Genomic DNA, 24995 nt, shown 5'->3' with positions numbered 1-24995 from the left:
AGTCTCTTATGCTTCAGGAACACGCACACACACACACACGCACACATACACACTTACACATACACACCCATGTACGCGCATACACAGATACTTGCATGCGTGCACACACACACACACACACACACACACAACCAAGATATACAGTATACACATACCACACACATGCACAGACGCACGCAAACAAACACATACTCACTGACCTATTTACCTCCCCCCCCCCCCCCTTAACACACTAGATCATACAAACACAGATTACACATACACACCCATGTACACGCATACACACATACTTGCATGCGTGCACACACACACACACACACACACACACACACACACACTTACACACAAACAAATGCACACGCATACACGTACTCGGGTAGGCACACTTAATATACACACAGACATACACACTTAGAATTAATACACACACACACGCACGCACACAGACATATACACACACAGACACACTCACACACACTCTCACAAAGAAGACACACATTACATACACACAGGCGAGAGACACACACATATAGTCATTGAGTCACCCACAGACTCTTTCACACGCACGCACACACACTAACAAACACATTTCACATAAACAGTCATGCACATATATGTGCATCCACACAGAAGATACAGCTCAAATTTCATACACACACACACACACGCACACACACATACGTACACAAACATACACAAAGTCACACACACACATATGCGCACATACACAGAATTGTGGTGCCGTTTTCACCCTTGAGCTCTTGCGTTTGTGTTGAGTGTGTTTTTAAAGTGATTTTGATGTTTGTGTGTTTCTGCTCGTCCTGTAGGGAATGCTGATGGAGGGTCCGTCCGGTCCTGAGGGTCCAACGGTGAGTGTGCTTATGCTTCTGTGTTTCTCCATTAAAAACAACAAATCGTTTTCTTCATTTGCACTACATCAGCCAGTTTGGGTCTTTTGGGGGTTTCCAAGTACAACTTTTTGAAAACAATGGTATTATAAACTAATTTAATATATATATATATATATATATATATATATTAGTTGTGGGCTGTTATCAGCGTTAACGTGCTGTGGTTAATCTCTTCTCAAAGTTGGGTTGGGAGCTGGGCCTATTCTACGCAAGCTATTTAGATGACTTTCACCTTGATATTTTAGCACAGATGTATACCTGACTGGTGAGCCGTCTGACAAAAACGTGCACTTCTGAATCAAATCAGCTAGATGCCTGACTGTAACTGCAGTTCGGCAGTTTCACTTTAACTCTTGAACATTTCATTCATGCCCCCGTGACAAACTGGGGTATTAGACGCAAATAAGGAGCAAGGACTGCTAAGAATGTTATAGAATTTATTAACACACGCCAAATGGAGAAAAAAAACCTCTGCATTTTGCGATATGCGTGCGTGCGTGCGTGCGTGCGTGCGTGCGTGCGTGCGTGCGTGCGTGCGTGCGTGCGTGCATTCTGCTAATTTACAGATGTTTTTATAGTGTACAAAATACATCGAATAGTGTAGATGATTAGCATAATTGCAGACTATTGTTGTCAAGAAACAAAACACTCTTGAACGATTCGTTCATTTTAAATGAATCTTTTGTTTGACTCGAGAACGATGTGAACTTACTCCATTTAAGTTGAAGGTAATGAGGTATTTAATTAACTCATTACCTTCAACACTGAGTTCAAAACTCTTTTCAAATGAGTAGAATTAACTTTCAGTAAATTTTGAGTTAACTACACTCATTTCATTTGCTAAAGCTGACTGTTGGGTTTTACAGTGTACAAAAGAAAATCTTCAGAAAATGTCATCCAGCATTTGTTATGTTGAATACACCACTATTTTTTGAAAAACTACTAGTTGAATCGTTTTTTAGGCTCTAAGTCTATTACTGACAATACTAAACAGCTGTGTGTCTGTTTTCTTTCTTCATCTTCATTCTTGACCGACATATTTATAAGCATTTTTCTTCTGTCAGCTGGAGGATTGAAGGGATTGACAGCCCTGTAGAGACTTTAACAGCATTAGTTTGGGAAAGGGAGCCATGGAAAGTGTCTTGCTGACCTCTCTGGATGCCTTTTATGAATGTGTTTCTGACAGTTCTGCTGTGTTTTTTTTAAAGGGTCTCCCCGGACCTCCAGGTTCAACGGGACCCCCAGGTAGCGCTGGAGAGCCCGGTGAGAGGGTGAGTAGCCATAACACTTTTTACGCAACACTCAAAAACACAGTACAGTTGAAGTTAGAATTATTAGCCCTCCTGGATTACTAGCCTCCTCGTAGATTTTTCCCCCAATTTCTGTTTAATGGAAAGATTTTTCAACACATTGCTAAACATAATAGTTTTAATAACTCATTTCTAATAACTGATTTCTTTTATCTTTGTCATGATGACAGTAAATAATATTTGACTAGATATTTTTCAAGATACTAGTAATCATCTTAAAGTGACAATTAAAGGCTGAACTAGGTTAATTAGGCAAGTTAGAGTAATTAAGCAAGTCATTGTATAACAGTGGTTTGTTCTGTAGACAATAAAATACAAATATTGATTAAGGGGGCTAATAGTTTTTACCTTTTAAATTATTATTTTTTTTTTTAAAGAAACTTTTATTCTAGCCAAAATAAAACAAATAAGACTTTCTCCAGAAGAAAAAATAGTATAGGAAATATTGTGAAAAATTCCTTGCTCTGTTAAACATCATTTGGGAAATATTTAAAAAAGTAATTCACTGGAGGGCGAATCATTTAGACTTCAACTGTATGTAAAATGATGAACAGGGTGAATGTCCTGAATACTTATAGAAATGCAGTTTATTTATAAAAAAAAAAAGAACAGTTTGTGTGTATTTAAATAATTAATCCATAATAAATGCTGTTCCATCGTAAATGTTTTCATATTTGTATAATTAAAGTTTGTTTTAGCATTTTTTTTTTACTTTTTAATTTATTTTTTTACTTAATCATTTTTTAGCATTAGGATTTTTTTTAATCATGTCTTATTGAAATTAAATATAATTTTGCATAGTTACACAATTATAAGCTAAGAAGTAGCTTATCATTAATTAATTTTAGCTCAAAGATTGTGTACAAATGTATTTTTTGTTTTTAAGGTTGGGTTTTAAAGTGTTTGATTAATAAAATTCATAATATTGAAAATCTGTTGATTAATAATGTCAAAACACAGTACAGTGTAAAAATGTACACCACAGGTCAAAACTTGGGGGTCATTTTCTTTAGTAAATAAAATTATTCTGTTCGTCAAGGTGGCATTTATTAAATGTAAAACAGTTGTTAAATTGTTAAACACTTATTTATTAAAAATGTAATTATTACTTATTGTGTGCAGTTTCAAATGAAATTATTACTCCAGTCATTATTGCTTTAATTACTATTGCCATCAATAATATTATTAATAATAATAACAACAATAATAATGAATATTTCTGAATGATCACGTGACTCTGAAGACTGGAGTAATGAAGATGAAAGTTAATCTTTAAAATCACTGGAATAGATTATATTAATTACTATATAGTATAGTATAAGTTACTTTTGAACAGTTATTTTATAGTTCAATAACATTTCATAATTTTACAATTTGTACTGTATTTTTAATTAAATAATTGCTGCCTTGGTGAGCAGAACAAGCCTATTTTAACACATTTAAAAGTCTTACTGACCCCAAACTTTAATAAAACTTTAATTAAAATGTTTTTTATTGTTTGTTTTATTATTGACATAATTATAAATGTGGCTCATCATCTTTTGATTTAAGATTTAAGGATATTTAACAATTTAATAAATATTTTGAAAAAATGTATATATTTTTAAATAAATAAAATGTATAAATGTAAAAATTATTTACAAATAAAATTATATTTTATTATCATATTTATATTATTATTTCTACAACAATATATTTTATTAACAATATGTTTTTTATATTTTTATTATTATTTCTACAATAGTATATTTTATTAACAATAAATTTTATTATATTTTTATTATTATTATTATTATTTCTCCAATAGTATATTTTATTAACAATATATTTTATTATATTTATTATTATTATTATTTCTCCAATAGTATATTTATTAACATATTTTTAGTCTAGTATATTTTATTAACAATACATTTTATTATATTATTATTATTATTATTATTATTATTATTATTATTATTATTATTTCTACAATAGTATATTTTATTAACAATATATTTTATTATATTTATATTATTATTTCTCCAATAGTATATTTTATTAACAATATATTTATTATATTTATTATTATTATTATTTCTCCAATAGTATATTTTATTAACAATATATTTTATTATATTTATTATTATTTCTCCAATAGTATATTTTATTAACAATATATTTTATTATATTTATTATTATTATTATTTCTCCAATAGTATATTTTATTAACAATATATTTTATTATATTTATTATTATTATTATTTCTCCAATAGTATATTTTATTAACAATATGTTTTTTATATTTTTATTATTATTTCTACAATAGTATATTTTATTAACAATACATTTATTATATTTATTATATTATTATTTCTCCAATAGTATATTTTATTAACAATATTTTATTATATTTATTATTATTTCCAATAGTATATTTATTAACAATATTTTATTATATTTATTATTATATTATTTCTCCAATAGTATATTTTATTAACAATATATTTTATTATATTTATTATTATTTCTCCAATAGTATAATTTACTAACAATATATTTTATTATATTATTATTATTATATTATTATTATTATTTCTACAATAGTATATTTTATTAACAATATATTTTATTATATTTGTATTATTATTATTATTATTATTATTATTATTATTTTTACAATAGTATATTTTATTAACAATATATTTTAGATTATTATTATTATTATTTCTACAATAATATATTTTATTAACAATATATTTTATTATATTTTTATTATTATTTCTACAATAATATATTTTATTAACAATATATTTTATTATATTTTTATTATTATTTCTACAATAATCTATTTTATTACGTATATTTTATTATATTTTTATTATTATTTCTACAATAATATATTTTATTAACGATATATTTTTATTATATTTATATTATTATTTCTATTATTATTATTATTATTATTTTTACAATAGTATATTTTATTAACAATATATTTTAGATTATTATTATTATTATTTCTACAATAGTATATTTTATTAACAATATATTTTATTATATTATTATTATTATTTCTACAATAATATATTTATTAACAAAACATTTTATTATATTTTTATTATTATATCTATAATAATATATTTTATTAACAATGTATTTTATTATATATTTATTATTAATTCTACAATAGTACATTTTATTAACAATATGTTTTGTTATATTTATATTATTATTTCTACAATAATATATTTTATTAACAATATTTTTTATTATATTTATATTATTATTTCTACAATAATATATTTTATCAACAATGTTTTATTATATTTTTATTATTATTTCTACAATAATAAAACAGTACAAACATCTTTTCAAAAATCTTTGAGTTTTTATAGTGAGGACAGATGTTTACTATAGTTTAGTTTTGGTTTATTTTTCAATTTAAATGTTTAAAAAGTTTATTTAAATTTTTTTCAGTTTATTTACTGATTTAAAAAAAAAATTTGTTCTCCTGGGTGCACAAACTGCAGATTATATGAACATTATAATATCAAAATATGAACTTTGATTGATTATTTGTATACATATTTAAATTGACAGTGAGAAGGACTTAATTATCGGTTATTGTTATCTGTAAAAATATTTCAAAACATGCATCAATGATATGTACAGTATAGTAAATCTAAATATATTACTGCTCTTGACAGGGTCTTCCTGGTCGTGCTGGTCTGCCTGGAGCTGATGGTCTTCCCGGACCTCCAGGGACCGTCCTGATGCTGCCTGTATGTAAAAAACAAACACACTTTCACAGATTGAAGTACACACACACATTTGCACAGCTTTAAAGCTCCATTGCACTGTACTGAGATCAGCTCCATCTTGCAGATGAGAGTTCTGTAATGACTGTTAAGCTGTGGATTTGTTTTCAGAGCAGTTTGATGATCATTGTCTCAGAAACACTCTGATCCTCCATCAATAACGCTAATTCCTCAGATTCTCCACACTTCCTCTTTTCCTGCTCTTTACTCCACCATCAGCTTATATTCCTGAGTGTGTTTTGACTGTTCATTTCAAGTCTGGGAGTCTTTAAATGGAGATTATTGGATAGCTTCCATCTGAGATCCAGATGTTCTGGAAGAGCACGGTAAAACTGTGTGTTTACAATCAGCATGTGATTTTAATGGAGCTTCAGGCTGTACATCACCTCCGCTCATATGGGGTTAGATTTGAGACACAATTTTGTAAAAAGATCCTGTGTTGAGTGCTGAAAATGGCTTTTTGCATGCATGTTTACAGTTATGCATGCAAAAGATCAAGTTTTGAGCGTGTAAAATGGCTTGTTGCGTGCACGCTAACAAATTATGCACACAAAAGATCATGTTTTGAGCACTCTAAATGGCTTTTTGCATGCGTGTTAACATTTCTGTGTGCAAATTATCATGTTTTGAGCATGGGGTATTCCTTGTTGCATGGGAATTAACAATTTTACATGCCAAAGATCATGTTCTGAGTGCTGAAAATGGCTTTTTGCATGCGTGTTAACAATTCTATGTTAAAATTATCATGTTTTGAGCATGGGATGTTCCTTGTTGCATGGGAATTAACAATTTTACATGCCAAAGATCATGTTCTGAGTGCTGAAAATGGCTTTTTGCATGCATGTTAACAATTCTATGTGCAAAAGTTCATGTTTTGAGCATGCAATTTGTTTTTTTGCATAGACATTAACAATTCTGCATGCAAAAGATCATGTTTTGAGCGCGCAATATGCTTATTACATATCATGCTTATTAAAAAATCATGTTTTGAGCACTCTAAATGGCTTGTTGCATGCACGTTAACAATTCTGTGTGCCAAAGATCATATTTTGAGTGCACAGTATGCCTTGTTGCATGGGCATTAACAATTCTGCATGCAAAAGATCATGTTCTGAGTGCTGGAAAAGGCTTGTTGCATGCACGTTAACAATTCTGCGTGCCAAAAATCATGTTTTGAGTGTGCACAATGGCTTGTTGTGTTCAAAACATGATCTTTTGTGCGCAGAAGTGTTAACGCACGTCTAACAAGACAATGTTTTATGTCAAAATATGATTTTTTGCATACAGAATTGTGTCGGAAATCTAACCCCATATGCTCAGCCCTCATAACCAATACTGAAAAAAAATACAACATTAAATGTAATGGTAGAGTTCAGCCACCAGATGGCACTGTTGGATACTTTTAGCTCTGCACTGAGATCCTATCATGTTGGTCAAATTTCTGCTGTAGTTTCCTTTCACAAGGCCATGCTAATATATTGAGTCTGTTGTGTTCTATTCACAGTGTGGATTTATTTTGTTGATAATGTATATTTACCTAATTTAGTGGGAAAACTGTATTACATAATATAATGTGTTGATTTTAGGTGGAATTTTTAACACTTGCATGCATATTTTTTTTATTTATTTTATTGCTTAATTTAATTATTTTTTTTATATTCTGTATTTATTTTTATTTTCTTTACTTTCTTAGTTTTTTCCTGATTTAAATGTGTGTATTAAAACATGTTGAGCCACTGAAAATAGGTGGAACATTTTAGAGCTGTTTTTTCTATCAAACACATTTTAAACCTTTACATAAAACGATGTGATTGTTTTAAAAATTTGAGTTTTTTGAGATTTTTTTTATTTATTGTTTTTTTTTTTTACATTTTTCAATTTTTTTTTTAATATATTACATTTTTTATTCTATTTTATCATATTCAGTTTTCTATTTTAACCATTTTTCTATAAACTCATGTCACTCATTGGTCACATATTTGGTCACATGTCACATATTTAATTTAGTAGCAAGCTAAAATGTAACATTTATCATTCGCCGTATGCATTTTATTAACACTTCAGAATGATTATATTTTATTTTAACATTAATTGAGCATTTGTAAATAAGCATCCCAGTTTAGAGCCAATTTATTTATTAATTTTCATCATTGTTCTTTCACAAACAGTTTTTTTAAAAGACAGTTTACAGCAAAATGTAGTATTCTAACATTCCATTGTGAAAATGTATTATTCATATGCATGCTTAAAGGAATATTCACCCAAAAATGATACTTTATGCACTATTTACTCACCCTCAAGTGGTTCCAAACCTTTGTGAGTTGCTTTATTCTGCTGAAAACAAAAGAAAATATTTTGAAGAAAGCTGAAAACTTTTATTCATTTCCATAGTAGGAAAAACAAATACTGTGAAAGTCAATGGTTACCGGTTTCCAGCTTTGTTCAAAATATCTTTCTTTCTCTTCAACTGAACAAAAAAAACTCAATACAAGTTTGGAACGTGAAGTTTGAGTAAACGATGACCGATTTTTCAATTTTGGGTGATCTATCCCTTTAACTGCAGCATTAGTCTTTCATCTAATGTCAAGCTATAATCCATGCATGCATATTTCATTTGTTATTTCAGTTTATTTGATCTGAACATAAAGCAAACATTCTAACATGGTGCTTTTTCATTTTCCAAATAATAACATTCTAAAAACACAGAACACTCTTGACTCTTATAAGTGTGTAAAGCTGAATGTTTTTTAATGTTGATATGAACAGTTGAAGTCAGAATTATTAGCCCCCCTATGAATATTTTCTTCTTTTTTAAATATTTCCCAAATGATGTTTAACAGAGCAAAGAAATTTTCACAGTATGTCTGATAATATTTTTTCTTCTGGAGAAAGTCTTATTTGTTTTAATTCGGCTAGAATAAAAGCAGTTTTTAATTTTTTTATGAATCATTTTAAGGTCAATATTAGTAGCCCCTTTAAGCTATATTTTGTTTCAATAGTCTACAGAACAAACCATCATTATACAATAACTTGCCTAATTAACATAACCTGCGTAGTTAACCCAATTAACCTAGTTAAGCCTTTAAATGTCACTTTAAGCTGTATAGAAGTCTGTTGAAAAATATCTAGTCAAATATTATTTACTGTCATCATGACAAAGATGAAATAATTCAGTTATTAGAAATGAGTTATTAAAACTATTATGTTTAGAAATGTGTTGAAAAAAATCTTCTCTAAACAGAGGGCTAATAATTCTGACTTCAACTGTATATGTAACTGTAAATGATATTTTGCTGTACTGCTGTGTGTCTGCAGTTCCGCATGAGCACAGGGGGAGACGGAGGACAGAAAGGCCCTGCTGTTTCTGCTCAAGAGGCTCAGATGCAAGCCATCATGCAGCAGGCCAGGGTAAAACACACTTACACACACACACACACACACTATGTCACACACGTACAAATGAGTCCACCCCTCACAGATCACTTTTTAAATGTATATTTTTTATACAGGATGCTTTACAATAATACAATGTGCTTATACATTAGATTAGTCAGTACTGAAGACAAAAATCTAGCAAAAAAAAATTAAGATCACAGTCCAAAAATTTGTACACCCAAATATAAATAAAATTAGCATTTTAAATCACATTTTATTAGACAGAAAAATCAAGAGAACCATAAAGAAATGTAAATTTAGTTGAAACTTTTGTAGTTTGTAATCTGTTTTTGCAATAAATCCATTAAATTTAAAAATCGTTTTATTCCTGAAGACGTTAGGTGACCAAACTCTTATTTTTAATGGATATAATTGTTTAATAAAACTGTTTTGTTTTGTTTAAATGCATCAAAAATATGTAGGCAATATTAACTGAAATTTTATCTGAAATTCACAAGGGGGGTGTACTCATTTATGTTGAGCACTGTATATGGGTCTGAATGCAAACTAACTGCTCTGTTTTATTACTGCGTAGCTGGCCATGAGGGGTCCAACCGGACCGATGGGTTTGACAGGCCGTCCTGGTCCTCTGGTATGTCCAATTGATGTCTCTACAGATTTACATATAGTCATTTAGCAGATGCTTTTGTCCAAAGAGACTTACAATTGAGGAGGCATTCAGCAATTCAAGAAGAAGAGGCAATACACACTAGTCCTAATTTTACAGAGGAACTGTTAGTGGCCTGATAATTTAGTGCTAGTGTAAGTTTTTATTTATTTTATTTATTTTTTTGAGAAAGAAGAGTGTTTCTACAGGTGGTTTATCAGGCCCACTCACCTGTGTGAAGTGATTGTAAGAAAGTGTGTGGTGCAAATGTGCAAAATCTGGTGCATATGTCTGTTAAACTGTCAGAGAGATGAGAGTGTGTTTTCTATGGGTGGTTTGTCAGGCCCACTCACCTCTGTGAGGCACACTCAATTTAAGGTTGTCTGTGTATGATGATACGGATATTATGACATTATTTCAAGCTTGTTCTGATCTTTCCAGGGTCCTCCTGGTGTGTCTGGACTGAAAGGAGAGTCAGGAGAATCGGGACCTCAGGTAAACCCCACTCATTACTAAGCACACACAGATTGATACAGAATTTGAATAATGTTAAAATTTTTACATGATTTATGTACAATACAGTTGTAAAAGTAATATTTTCTGTCCTTTAGTCAATATGTTAGTTACTATTATGCATGGGCCGGTATAAGATTCTGACGGTATGATAACCTTGGATAAAATTATCACGGTTTCACTGTATTGTGATTACTGCTCTAATATGTTTTTTTTCTGTCAGTTTTAAAAAAAATAACAACTTTTTCCCCCCGTTTCAACACAAGATATTTTATTTTGAGAAACATTTAAAATATTTTGGAGCAGTAAACATGTCAGGCTGAAGAATTTAAATGAATTATTCACTTCTGCTGTCTTTATTAGTTTCAAAAACACCGATTTCTTTACAATTTAAAACGGCATGTTTGGATATCTTTCCTGCTGGAAATTCTGTTGTCCTAGTTACTCATAGCTAGGCCCACACAGAATCTGTGCAGGCAGAAATCCGCAGATTTTTAGCCCATCATGGAGTCTATTTATTTAGTTGTGTGTAAATGTGTGTAAATGAATATTTATTCACTTTTTAAATGAATTTCTGTAATATTATTGACTAATACAAAAATGTTCAAATGATTTATTTACAATACAGCTTGTAAAGTAATTTTTTCTGTCTTTTAGTAGAGATATTATACGAGAGACTTGCTTTATTTATAAAATAAGTGGCTGTAATTTGGTTTGCATTGTAAACATTAAATAAAAGTTTAAAAGGTTTTATTTTTTATTTTATATTTTACATTTTAGTAACGATACTCCCAAACCCATTTCGTAAAAACCTGCAGATTTTTATTTATTTATTTATTTATTTTCAATTCTTCACTGAAATAGCTAAAAATGTCTGCAGATTCTGTCTGGCCCTACTCATAACTGACCTCTCAGTAAGACACATACCGTTGCTAACTTGGACAAACAAAAAGATTTGTCAACAATGTTAATTTTGTTAAATAGATGATTAAAAAAATTATAAAAATAGACTTTTTTTTACCAAGACGAGACAAAAACTGGATGATATGAGTATCATTAGATACTAACAATGACCACATCAATATGCAGTTTGCAAATGACAAAAAAGACTAGACTAAAAAAAATATAAAAAGTAACTAACATTATTTCTTATTATAATTCTTCGCATTGTGCAGTTCATTCATTAGGCCAAGGTCAAAGTGTCTTTAATACTCAAAAATAAATTAGTTTACATTCAAGATATTCAGCAGGCAATCACACTGTACTACACTATAAAATATACAATAATGTAAAATAGAGGCGACACGGTCCAAACTCATGCACTATAGGTGAATTGGGTTAGTAAAATTGGCCATAGTGTACTAGTGTGTGAATGTATGGGTGTTTCCCAGCACTGGGTCGCGACTAGAAGGGTATCCGCTGAAACATATGCTTGAGTAGTTGGTGGTTCATTCCACTGTGGCAACTCGTGATAAATAAGGGACTAAGCAAAAGGAAAATGAATGAGTGAATAATATGAAATAATAATCCAGTAAAATTATGAAAAACTTTACACATAGTCAAAAACGAAGTGAAAAATAATTACAATTATTTTTTTACGATCTATATGTGTGTATTCTATATATATTATGTTTAACAAAAATATTTATAGATATTTAAGTGTATTTATATCATTTGTATTATATTTATTAATTCATTCATTCATTTTCTTTTCGGCTTAGTCCCTTTATTAATCAAGGGTTGCCACAGCGGAATGAACCGCCAATTTATCCAGCATATGTTTTATGCAGCGGATGCCCTTCCAACTGCCACCCATCACTGGGAAACACCCATACACTCTCGTTCACACACATACACTACGGACAATTTAGCTTACTCAATTCACCTATAGCGCATGTGTTTGGACTGTGAGGGAAACCACAGCACCCGGAGGAAACCCACACCAACACAGGGAGAACATGCAAACTCCACACAGAAATGCCAACTGACCCAGCCGAGGCTAGAACCAGCGACCTTCTTGCTGTGAAGCGATACCCTCTGTGCCACCCGCATCATATACATATATATTTTATATCTAAATGTAAATGAAATATTTAAAATACAAGTAAAACAAATAAAATATCACGATTTAACTTCTATTTTAATCATATTTAGTACTTTTTTCTGTTATTTTTTTATTTATTAATCCTAACGCTGCAGCTATAAAACTATTAATATCGATTTTCCAAAACTATTTTAGCATTTTTGTAGCATAAACATCATCAAACCCAAATATTTCAGTGTTTCTCTATGGTGCTGAAATCTAGTGTCGTTTCCGGTTGTCCTGTAACTGATACTCAACTCCCATTGGCTCATCTGCGTTCAAGGGGAGGGGCTTACTGATAGGTTGATTACACAAAAAAAGACATTTCCAGACCTGTTTTTGTGTGTTTTAGGGTCCTCGTGGTCCAATGGGATCCGCAGGCCCTACTGGAAAGCCTGGTAGAAGGGTAGGTTTGCATTTTCATTAAACCCCCAGGCCGGTGTGATTTTTATAGTAATCATGTTTTTGTGCGTTTTTAGGGTCGACCCGGCTCTGATGGAGCCAGAGGGATGCCTGGACAGACGGGATCCAAGGTAAAACTGGAGAGATTTACATGAAACAGACTTCTTTTAGCATGACACACGATGATGAATGTGCACAGTAAGATGAAAGAAAGTAAACAGATGGATTATAATTGGGAATAATTGTCTCTAAAAATGTTTATGTCCTGTAATTATGAACTGTTTTGTGTCTCACAGGGAGATCGAGGATTTGATGGTCTCGCTGGGTTGCCCGGTGAAAAGGGTCACAGGGTAAACTTGGTTTTTATTTTTAATTAAATTAAATTAAATTAAATTAAATTAAATTAAATTTAATTTAATTTAATTTAATTTAATTTAATTTAATTTAATTTAATTTAATTTAATTTAATTATTTATTTATATTTTTATTTTATTTATTTATTTATTTAATAAATTTTATTTAATTTTATTTATTTATTTATTTATTTATTTATTTTATTAATAAAATAATAAAAAAATGTTTTATAATTTTGTTTTATACAGCGTAAACATGATTATTTTATTTTATTTTCAAATATATTTTTTTTATTTGCGCATATAGTAGACATTGTAATATAGCATGTAGATCAGTGTTTTTTAATTTTCAAATACATACATTTTTATATTATTTGCTGTTTGTTTTTATTTAAACATACATACTTATATTTAGGACTTTTATTTTATTTTAAAATATATTTTATTTGAATATATTCAGTGAAAATTATGAAATAAATTTAATTGAATATATTTTATTATTAATTTTATATTATTTACTTTGATTTCAACATTCTTAAATAAATAGGACACTTGAGGGCAAATTATTTTATTTTATTTTATTTTATTTTATTTTATTTTATTTTATTTTATTTTATTTTATTTTATTTTATTTTATTTTATTTTATTTTATTTTATTTTATTTTATTTTATTTTATTTTATTTTGTTTCTGGAATGCATTTTTCTGATGTCTTCATTTTCTCCAAAGCCTCTAGTTAATGTTTATTAAGTGATCATATAATCATGTACACAGCTTGTTATTCACTAAATGAGTGTAAATACAACAATAAATAAATTATTTTATGTGTGTGTGTGTGTGTGTGTGTTTGTAGGGTGAGACGGGTCCCCAGGGTCCACCAGGGCCTTCAGGAGAAGATGGAGAAAGAGTAATGACACTTCCTTCATCATTTGTTGTCTTACTTTATCTAATCGCTCATAATAATGACATCATTTCCTGTATTCCAGGGTGACGATGGTGAGGTCGGACCCCGAGGCCTGCCTGGAGAACCGGTGAGCTAATTTTTCCTCCAGTATCCCAGCATGCTGTATTATCCTGTCTTTTATCTGCTAATGTAACAATAACAGATTCATGCTTTGCTCTTTTTTGTGTTTGTTTTGTATTTCGGATGTGTTGTAAGAGAAACGGGAGACAGGAAGTGTAGAGGTTGTTCAGTTGACCACTAATTATTAAAGCAGTTTAACACTCTGTCCAGTAGGAGGAGCTCTGTATTCACCATTCAGATTAAATACACTTCTGCTTAAACACATAATCATACATGATTTTGTCCAATCATCAGATATTTAAAGTATGTGATTTATCATTAAAATATTCTATACCTCAAATATAAATAATATTTATTGTTGTTGTTGTTGTTGTTGTTATTTTAAGTTGCTGGAACACTAAATGGCTATTTCCTTTACAAAAAACTGTAGTTTACAATCTTATTTGAACATTTTAAACATTTAATTGTATTAATTATAAGCTATTTAAAGTAGTTGATTTTACATTAAAATGTTCTATACTTTAAATATAAATATGGTATATTTATTATTATTATTATTATTATTATTATTATTATTATTATTATTATTATTATTATTATTATTTTACATTTTTAAATAGCTGGGACACTTAATGGCTATTTCTTTTTTAATATTTTATTTTGTTTTATTTATAATCTTATTTGAATGTTTATTAGTTATGTTTGATAAGCTATTTAAAGTATGTAATTTAACATTAAAATATTCTATACCTCAGATTCAAATTGTAAATAATAATAATAATAATAATAATTATTATTATTATTATTATTATTATTATTTTACATTTTCAAATAGCTTGGACATTTAATAGCTATTTCCTGAACTATTTTTTTATTTATAATCTTATTTGAACGTTTATTAATTTTTATAAATGTATTTTTTATCCATTTTTAAAGCAGCTGAAATACTCTGTGTCTATTTTAAATAACTTTGTTTCATTTGAATTTTATTTTAATCTTTATTGAACATTTTAAACAAATTTTATAAGATTTTTAAATATATTCCTTTCTGTTTTTTTTAAAACAGTATTTATTTTTTATGTTTGTTAATTTTATTTTATTTTTTTCACAAATTATTGGTTTTTTGGATATAAAATAAACTAAACACTTATATATTTTATTTTTAAATAGGTTCATTTATTGTATTGTATTTAATCAACATTTTTTCATGTTTAAATTAGGCAGAACATTTTATAGCTATTTTTTAACAATTTTTTTTTATTAAAAAATATTTATGTTCTCATTCAAAAAGAAAGATATTACTTCAAGCAAGTACATTATTATAAACATCACATGACCAGTTTATTTACTGATTGATTTAACTAAAATGAAATATTAATAATGTTTTCAATTAATCTTTTTATTTAATTAGATTTTTTTACCATTTTAAAATCCAATACTTTATAGCTCTTTATTTCAATTGAACATTTCAAATTTGAGATTTTAATAAATGATACTTAAATTAAGCGAAACATTTATATTTTTTATTTTTAAATAGATTAAGTCATTTTATTGTATTTAATCAACATTTATTTGACATTTTAAAATAGGCAGAACATGGTGTATTTTTATTAATTTTTATTTTTAAATATTTATGTTATAATTTAAAAAATATAGATTGCTTTAAGCAAGTACATTATTAAAAAAACATTGCCAGTTCATTTGCTGTTTGATTTATTTAAAATGAAATATTTATAACATTTTTAATTAAACATTTTATTTTGTTATACTGTTTTAGCATTTTAAAATGTAATACTTTATAGCTCTTTAATTTATTTTGAATCAAGCATTTAAAATGTGAATAAATAATACTTGAGAAAAGGTATGTTTAAAATGTAGCACGTGAGATGAAGTGTGTTATAGATGGCATAAAAAAAGCTGTTTTATTCATATCCAGATCATGTGACCGAGTGAATGCAGCCCCCTTTTTTATCTCAGTAAAGCCTGTGTTTATCAGCTGAACACAACTCTCCATCTCTTCATCTTCTCTTATTCAGGGTCCTCGTGGTGTTTTGGGCCCCAAAGGTCCTCAAGGGCCTCCAGGACCTCCTGTGAGTGCAAACGTCATCTTCATTTGAATCTATTAATTTGTTTCATTCATTAATCACTGACTGTCTGATTAAAAGAGTAGCATACTAATGAATGTTTTTATTTTCAGTTTTAAGTTTGCTGAATCTGTTTTTACTTAATTTTGTACTGTTTTTAATTGCTTTTTAGGGTGTGACTGGTATGGACGGACATCCAGGACCTAAAGGAAACATTGTAAGTCTGACACACACACACACACACACACGCACACAAACATACGCTTACACGTAAATATGCTTATGCATGATTTATATACAGTTGAATGCAACGTTATTAGACTTCCCGTGTAATTGTAATTCTTTTTTCCAAGTAGACATTGTTCTATAATATTAGTATTTCCTATAATAAATTTTTCTTAATTGAGAAAGTCAAATTTTTTTAGTTTGACTGGAATAAATTTTTTTTTTAATTTTAAAAAAGTAATAATTGTAAGGTCAATATTATTTATTTTTTGTATATTTTATTTTATATATGGATTTTGTAAAATGCTGTTATTCAATGACTAACCTAATTAACCAAACTTTACATTTAGGGTCTTTACATTGCACTTTAATCTGAATACTTGACTCAAAAAATAATTACTCAAATATTATGTACTGCTATTATGGCAAAAACAATGTGTTTAAAAAAAATCTCTCCTTTATATTGCACTTAGGGAATATTTAAAAAAAAAAAAAAATAAATAAATTTGACTTCATCTGTATTTATGATCTATATAAACTCTATATGATCCCTTCTGTTTTCTCTCATTAGGGTCCTCAAGGTGAACCTGGTCCTCCTGGACAGCAAGGCAACCCCGGAGCTCAGGTATTCTTAAAGGACATGCCCACTTACACACTTAGCCCCACCCCTTCACTGATGTCATTAACCAATTCACATCCGTTATTTCCACAGGGGCTTAATGGTCCTCAGGGAGCGATCGGACCTCCAGGAGAAAAGGTGAGGCTTTTTTTTTTTTGCATGCGAACTAGTTAGCTAAAATGTATAACCCCTGCTATTCACTTTAACCATGTGATGATATTTTTATGATTACTTTATTTACTGTATCTGTGTTGTTTTTAATGCCGAACACTCACATTTAACTGATTACATCAATCTGCAGCTGAAGAGTAAGGGGATTTTTAGCAATTTAACATTTTGTCAATCATGTTAATTAAAAACAAAACCCGTTACAGGTCAGGGCTGCTGTATTGTGACAGACAGAGAGCCCTATCATACACCCAGCGTAATAAGGCGTCTTATGTGTATGGCGTCATTTGTTGCTATATTCAGATCGGCACAACCCTTATTTTCACGTTTTGCGTGACGTTGTTTAAATATTAAATCCATTTGGCCACTTAGTGGACTCATGGGTGTTCTGGGCTGAAAAGGAGGTGTGTTAAGGCGCATTGTTGGTGCATTGCTATTTTGAAACAATACAATAGATCGCACCATTGACCAACTTAAAGCTGCTCTAAAGTCCAGTGCCGAGCACGTTAGTTATGCGAATATGCAGGTCCAAATGCGTACACATTGCTCAATACACACAGGATGTACAGCAATACACAAATACCTTTACAAATGAAAAGAATCATTAAAAAAAGGATTAAAATGTTACAAAAATGATTATTTTGTACATAAATGTAAACACCACTGCCTCCATGCCTTATCTCGGGGGGATTTTTCAGTTCATTCTTGACAATCTGCATTTGTAAAATGTTATTATTATCAGCAGTATTATTTATTAAATGCATATTTATATTTGTTTTAATATAAACAAGTTTAGATTTGTCCACCTGTTGGGTTTTGGAGACGTCTGCATCACCATATGGGGCATAAGAATAGGATGTGTGTTTGGATATAACTCAGTTTTTTGACCCCACTTCATTATTATTGTTAATTAATTTGTTTGCTGGAAATTAAAACTGAATTTAGAAATAGTTTTGAAACAAATCTTTGTGCTTAACAAACGAAATTAAATATGTAGGCTGATGAATGTCTTCAGTGGAGTGTGTACAACACCGATTCCTTGTCCACTAAAGTAAAGGAGTAAAGTAAAGAGTAAAAGTAAATTCAAGAGAAAGTAAAGAGGCCGAATGGAGGTGGCTTGTTCGTTATCATCGCGCTGCAGATGGTCTGTTAAACTGTTTTCTTGCTAGTGAAGTGTTCAGTTTTTCCACTTACAAAGTCTGCCATGTAAATCACAAATGCGTCATGGCGTAACTCAGCTGACTCTTAAATTAAATGGGAGATGAGACTGATTGGTTTAACGCCTGCTATGCTCAACACACCCATAACTCATTAAGAGAATAAGCACAACCCTGTTAGACTATTCGCTGGGTGCAAACCTTATTTTTCAGTTCTTAAAGTAGCAAAAGTGGATTCGGATACACTCTTAATGCTTTTACACCATGTGCTTTAGATTCTGCGCCTAGATTGTTCAAATAGAGCTCAGAATGTTTATTGTTTCCCTTGATATTGTGGTAATGACTAATAATGAAATGCATATAAAATGTTTTTGCCATTAAACAACAACTTGCCGTTAAATTGGAACAGAATCAACATTTTTAGAGTATTTAACCTAAAATGATGGAACATTATTTTATCCATATTTTGACTTTTGGTTATTTCCACTGAAGTTACTTGAGACATAAGAGTTGAAATTTTAAATGCGTTTAATGTGTCATATGTATGTAAAATCACTTTAAATATACAGTATTGAATGTTACATATGCTTCCATCCTAAATCAAATCATTTCAAAGTTTGCAAAAAAAAAGTGAATTAGGAAACAATTTCCATCAAGTTGTCAGAGAGACTAACTGTAGTATTGGTAACCTAGCAACAACAGTAAACAAGGCATGGATAATATACTCATTTTTTTTTTACTTGTTCAAACTACTGAATTAAAACGAGCTGAAACAACACAATTCTTGACATTTAATTGGGACAACTTAATTTTTTTATGTTCAATCCACATAAATTTGTTAAAAGTGTTAAGTTAACTTAATCGATTTGTGTTGGGACAACATGAATGAACTGTGTGGAACCCTGCAGTTTTTACTGTGTAGAGACAGCAGATTGGTTACATGAATGTAATGTTCTCTACTTCAGTATTTATTTGGCATATGTGTTTCCAACAGTGCGTAATTTTTCGTAAATTATTTTTATTTAATTTTTGTAATGTTGTCTAGGTCATCGTTTATTTCAGTGAGTGTAATTTTTTTAATATTGCAAATTTTTATACTTTTTTTATTCTAAATTTGGTGCTACCATCATTCATTTCTCATTCAATACATCAAAATGTGCATGAAAGAACACAAAATGATGGAAACCCAGCTACTGTGATGATTTTTAATGAATTCTAAAATTCTGTTCATTAACAGATCCTGATATACTGTTTGTTTACACTTTATGAACACAAAGATTTGTAAAGATGCATTTGAACCATTTTCCTCATTATGGACATCATTAGTTGTCATTAACCCATCTACCCACAGGCCACATGAACTGATAGATCGATCGACAAGATGATTATTCATGTGTGTGTGTGTTGAACAGGAAGTGTGTTGTGAGTGTTAATGGCTTGTGAGTGCTTATCTGTGCTGGTTTTCCTCTATTATCAGGGTCCCACTGGAAAACCAGGCTTGCCGGGAATGCCAGGAGCCGATGGGCCTCCGGTGAGTCCGGGAAATCCACATGCATCTCGTCTGATCGTCTCAAACTTTGTTGTTTGCATATCAGAGAGATTTCATTGTATTCATAATTATAGCGCAGGGATCTGCCTGACATTCTTTTTTTCTCAGATCTGTATTCACAAGCACACATTATTCACATCTCAAAGCCACAACTCAGCATTACATAACTCGTCGTTTCTGTTTAGCTCTGCAGGACCACCTAGGAAAAAAAGGCCTGTCTTTGTTGGTTGTTGTCTATTAGTTGGGTAGTTAGTCAGTTAAACTGGTAGACTAGATTTTTTATTTGTTAGTTAAACTGTAGGCTAGATAGACATAGATAGATATACGTGTAGACTAGTGTTTGGATGGATGGATGGATGGATGGATGGATGGATGGATGGATAGATAGATAGATAGATAGATAGATAGATAGATAGATAGATAGATAGATAGATAGATAGATAGATAGATAGATAGATAGGTAGTTAGTTTTTTTTTACTTGATGACTAGATTTAGTTGCTAGTTAGTTAGTTAGTTAGTTAGTGGCCAATAGTTAATGGCCTAGATATTATTAGTTAAACTGATAGACTAGTTAGCGGTCTGATAGTTAGTCATCAGACAGATGGATATGTTTGTTAAACTAGATTGTTTAACTTTTTAGATAAACTAGTTTAGTTAGTTAGTTAGTCAAACATAAGATTTATTTTATGTAAACCAGTAGACTAGTTAGTTGCTGATTAGTATTATGTTAGTTAATAGCCTATAGTTAATGGCCTAGATATTGTTAAACTTGTAGACTAGTTAGTTAGACTTGATATCTAGATTTATTTATGTAAACCATTAGACTAGTTATAGTAATAAAGTTAATAAATATAGTTAATATAGTATTAAAGTAGTTATAGTAAAAATGTTAGTTAACATATTCAATATTGTTAGTTAAACTGGTAGACTAGTTAATTGTCTGATATTTAGTCATCAGATAGACGAATATGTTTGTTAAACTAGATTGTTTAACTAGTTAAACTGGTTGACTTGTTTGTCTTCTACTGGTTAGTTAGTTAGTGACTTAAACTTCATATCTAGATAATATTTTTTTTTGTAAACCAGTAGTCTAATTAGTTGCTGGATGGTAATATGTTATTTAGTTAACATATTAGAAATTAGTTAGTTGTCTGGTAGTTAGTCATCAGTTAGATGGATAGTTAGTTATCGGTTAAACTAGTTCTTCTACTGGATGGTTGGTTGGTTGTTTAGTTAGTTAGTTAGTTAGTTAGTTAGTTAAGCGTATAGACTAGATGGGCAAACAGGTAGACTAGTTAGTCATCTGGAAGTTAGTGAGATAGATACATACTGTAGATATTAGTCAGATACTATTCAGCCACTAGTCAGGTACTAGTACTGTTAGTCAGATGGATACATAGATAGGCAGATAGATTCTCCTTTAGAACTCAAATATTTCATGTTATTTTAGTTTAACTGTTTAATAATGTGCCTATGTTTCTTTATCGTAGGGCCACCCAGGAAAAGAAGGGCCATCAGGAGAGAAAGGAAACTTGGTATGTGTTTATCCTCCATTCCTCTTTCTCTGTTCAATGAGTTTGTGGCAGTTCTGTTGTACAAATGCAGCTTTAGATGTGATCAATAACTGATTGTATTTTACAGGGACCTCATGGTCCTCAAGGGCCGATTGGTTATCCTGGGCCTCGAGGTGTGAAGGTTTGTGCTTTTTAATCTTCATTTCTTCCATCTCAACAGTCAGCCATTAGTAGCGCTCATAACAATCCCTGATTGGTTAGTGAATGTTGTTGCAGTTCCTAGTAGTAAGTGATTTTCTTCCCTGACGAGGCACTTCTGATGTTCTGACACTGCTAATTGCCTATACTTTTATTTAGTTGGCTTTCTACTGCAAATTATTTACTTATTAGACTTAAATTCTTCATTCATAAATGCTAAATTTTGAAAATAGCTGTTCAGTTGTCTTAAAAAAAAGAGTTCGCCACTTATACAGAGGCTTTTTCTCAGTCAGTCTGTGAAAGATTACGATGGAATTGAGTTTATCCTAACTTGTTATGTTTTTAAAAGGCAACCCTATTGAAAAAAACAGCCTAAACCAGCCTTGGCTGGTTTTAGCTGGTCAACCAGGCTGGTTTTAGAGGGATTTTGGCCACTTCCAGGCTGGTTTCCAGCCATTTCCAGCCTGGTTTTAGCTGGTCAGGCTGGGAGATGATCAGCTAAAACTAGCTTGGGAGCCCAGCCAAAACCAGCTATGTCCAGCTTGGTCAAGCTGGTTTTAGCTGGTCATTTTCCAGCCTGACCAGCTAAGACCAGGCTGGTAATGGCTGGAAACCAGCTTAGGCTTAAACCAGCTTAGGCTGGTTTAAGCTGTTTTTTTCAGTAGGAAAAATAAAATGTATCTGTGTTTAAAAATGTTTTTAGAAATATCATGACAATTCAACCTTCGTCTAACAGTAAAAAATAAGCAGTCTAATTCTGATCTAAAAGTGAGAGTTTAATGTATAATCAGTTGAGTAAGTGGAATCTTACATCCGGGTTGCATTATAAACCAGTTACAATACGAAGATGCAATTCATGTAGAAAGCAGACAGCAAGTCGGCCCGCTTTGAAAATGTGCTTTTAGCGCCTTCATGCTTCATACACAGCATTCACCATCACAGAGCTTCGCTTTCTCGGAGATTTGAAGTCTAGATGGACTCTGTTGATTTCACCTCTTTCTTTTTTTCATTGGCTCCTTCTATCTGCAGGGTGCTGATGGAGTCCGCGGGCTGAAAGGAAACAAGGGTGAAAAGGTAATTTTAGAGTGTGTTCATCTGACTGTGAGTGTGTGCGTGCGCGCCGACGGCTAATGCACCGCTCCCGTGTATCATTAATGTTTCATTTCTGCTTCTGAATATGGAACTGATAACATACTCCAAGATGCATTTTTGACCTTCTCGCTTTGGTCATTAAAAAGTTTTATCCTACGAGAGTACGCCGCAGGAAAATAAGATCAGGCCTTTGCAAATAGCAGAAATAGCAGTTGCCATGGAGATCAGTCTTGTTGCATTTGTCAAAAAAAAACAGGTATTATGTGTGAAAGGAAGTTTCTCAGAGTGTCAAATCTTCATCTCTCTTTCTCTCACAGGGAGAAGACGGATTCCCAGGATTTAAGGGAGATATGGGCGTTAAAGGGGACAAGGTGAGAGATTCATTCTCAAGCTGAAGAGGTTATTTGTGTTTGGGTTTATCTCTGAGGAATAATAGGATTTGGTTTCTCTTTTCACTTGGGTCGATCTTTAATTCACAGAGCATCTCTAAAGAGTCAGATAAATCACTGTGTGTCTATATTTAGTGCTCTATCACTATTGCTTTTTTGCTCGTAAGCTTTGGGAATTGAGCAAATATAGATGCTCGCTGAAGAACAGAGCTGAGCCCTACCTAAAAACCAGAGCCTGGGGATTTGGACATATAGACCCCCTTAGCAATGACATATCACCGAAAGATCATATAATCACACACACACTTTAAAAAAATATATGATAATGAAGAATGAATAATAATAATATTCTGTAAAATTTACGGTAAAGAACTGGAAGCTGTGGTTGACCACATTTCACTGTAAAATATTATATAGGCAGGGCTTGACATTCACTTTTTAGATCACAAGCCACAGTGGCTAATGATTTTCCAACGTTACTAGCCACTCTGCATTTTCACTAGCCACGATTTTGTTATCGGGAAAATATTTTTCATATGCATAAATATGACTTTGACATGCTAAAATACTTGATTTAGACTTTGTGTTATGTCCACATGCCTCCTCATTCATTTCACCTTTTGTGTGTCGTGTATGAGCACATGGGTCATGGTTTAATAGTGTTATATTGCAATTAGTTTTTATTTCACATGACTTTTCAGAACTCAAAAATAGGGATTTACCAAATTTATCTCTGACCACACCAAACAATAATTATTTCTTAGCCTCAAATTTTAAATGCGTCACAACAAGCTAAATATAGCTGTATACTATACTTTATTTAACAAAATATTTCTAAAAAAAAAAACAAAGAAAAACAATTGACTTTTAAAAGTAATTATCGTCATGTATCAAAAATATGCACGGTAATCTGTCCTCGCTAAAGGTCTCTCAGATCACTCATAATCTCAAATTAAAGCAATGTTATTGTAAAAAAATGTTTAATTATCATTAACCATATTAACAAAAATAACCGTAAGCAAAAGAAAGCAGGTGAAAAACATACCATGTGTGATAATGAAAGTATGATCATGTGTACACTGTTAAGGCCAATTAGTAATCTATTCAAAGCGAAAGCAACTGGTGGTGCTTACGAAAAGACAAATTGGGAGCTTTTGAAAGCAGCAGGACTGTGGCTGCATTAGCATAAATTTTTGTCTGGTGAAAGAGCATAACTTTTTGTCTTAAAAGAGAACCAATCACAGTTGCATTCCAGGCATGGTTGCTTCACGCAAGGAAACAGGAGCGCGCACGCGTTTTAAACAGTCGCAAGCATCACATCAGCTGTTAGCGCGAGTGATCATCCTCTCATTCGGTATTCATTTGCTTTCTTTTGCTCGTGCGAACACAATTATTTTTGTTAGTCGTGCTGCTTCTCGATTATAAGATCACATTTGTGCATATTGGGTCATTCTTATAGTCGAACCCTGCTTTTAAGAAAACCACAATTTAAAAATTATTTTTAACCAGCCAAAGTGGCCAGTGGGAGTGACTGTCTAAGCCGCCCTGTATATAGGCCTTT

General features: G+C 30.8%; 1 protein-coding gene across 1 annotated transcript in view; it reads left to right on the top strand.

Annotated features, from left to right (window-relative positions):
• Positions 1-24995, top strand: part of col5a1 (procollagen, type V, alpha 1) — a 184018-nt gene that overhangs the window by 118357 nt on the left and 40666 nt on the right. The window contains 20 exon segments of the mRNA XM_056445871.1: positions 828-869; positions 2120-2182; positions 5912-5986; positions 9338-9430; positions 9993-10049; positions 10506-10559; positions 13013-13066; positions 13140-13193; positions 13359-13412; positions 14268-14321; positions 14401-14445; positions 16475-16528; positions 16695-16739; positions 17319-17372; positions 17460-17504; positions 20169-20222; positions 21732-21776; positions 21883-21936; positions 22983-23027; positions 23363-23416. Of these exon segments, the coding sequence (XP_056301846.1) occupies positions 828-869; positions 2120-2182; positions 5912-5986; positions 9338-9430; positions 9993-10049; positions 10506-10559; positions 13013-13066; positions 13140-13193; positions 13359-13412; positions 14268-14321; positions 14401-14445; positions 16475-16528; positions 16695-16739; positions 17319-17372; positions 17460-17504; positions 20169-20222; positions 21732-21776; positions 21883-21936; positions 22983-23027; positions 23363-23416 (1095 nt within the window).

This window comes from Danio aesculapii, chromosome 21, assembly GCF_903798145.1.
Source record: "Danio aesculapii chromosome 21, fDanAes4.1, whole genome shotgun sequence".
NCBI lineage: Eukaryota > Metazoa > Chordata > Actinopteri > Cypriniformes > Danionidae > Danio > Danio aesculapii.
The sequence above is the reverse complement of the archived record's forward strand: the minus strand, read 5'-3'. Positions and strand labels throughout refer to the sequence as shown.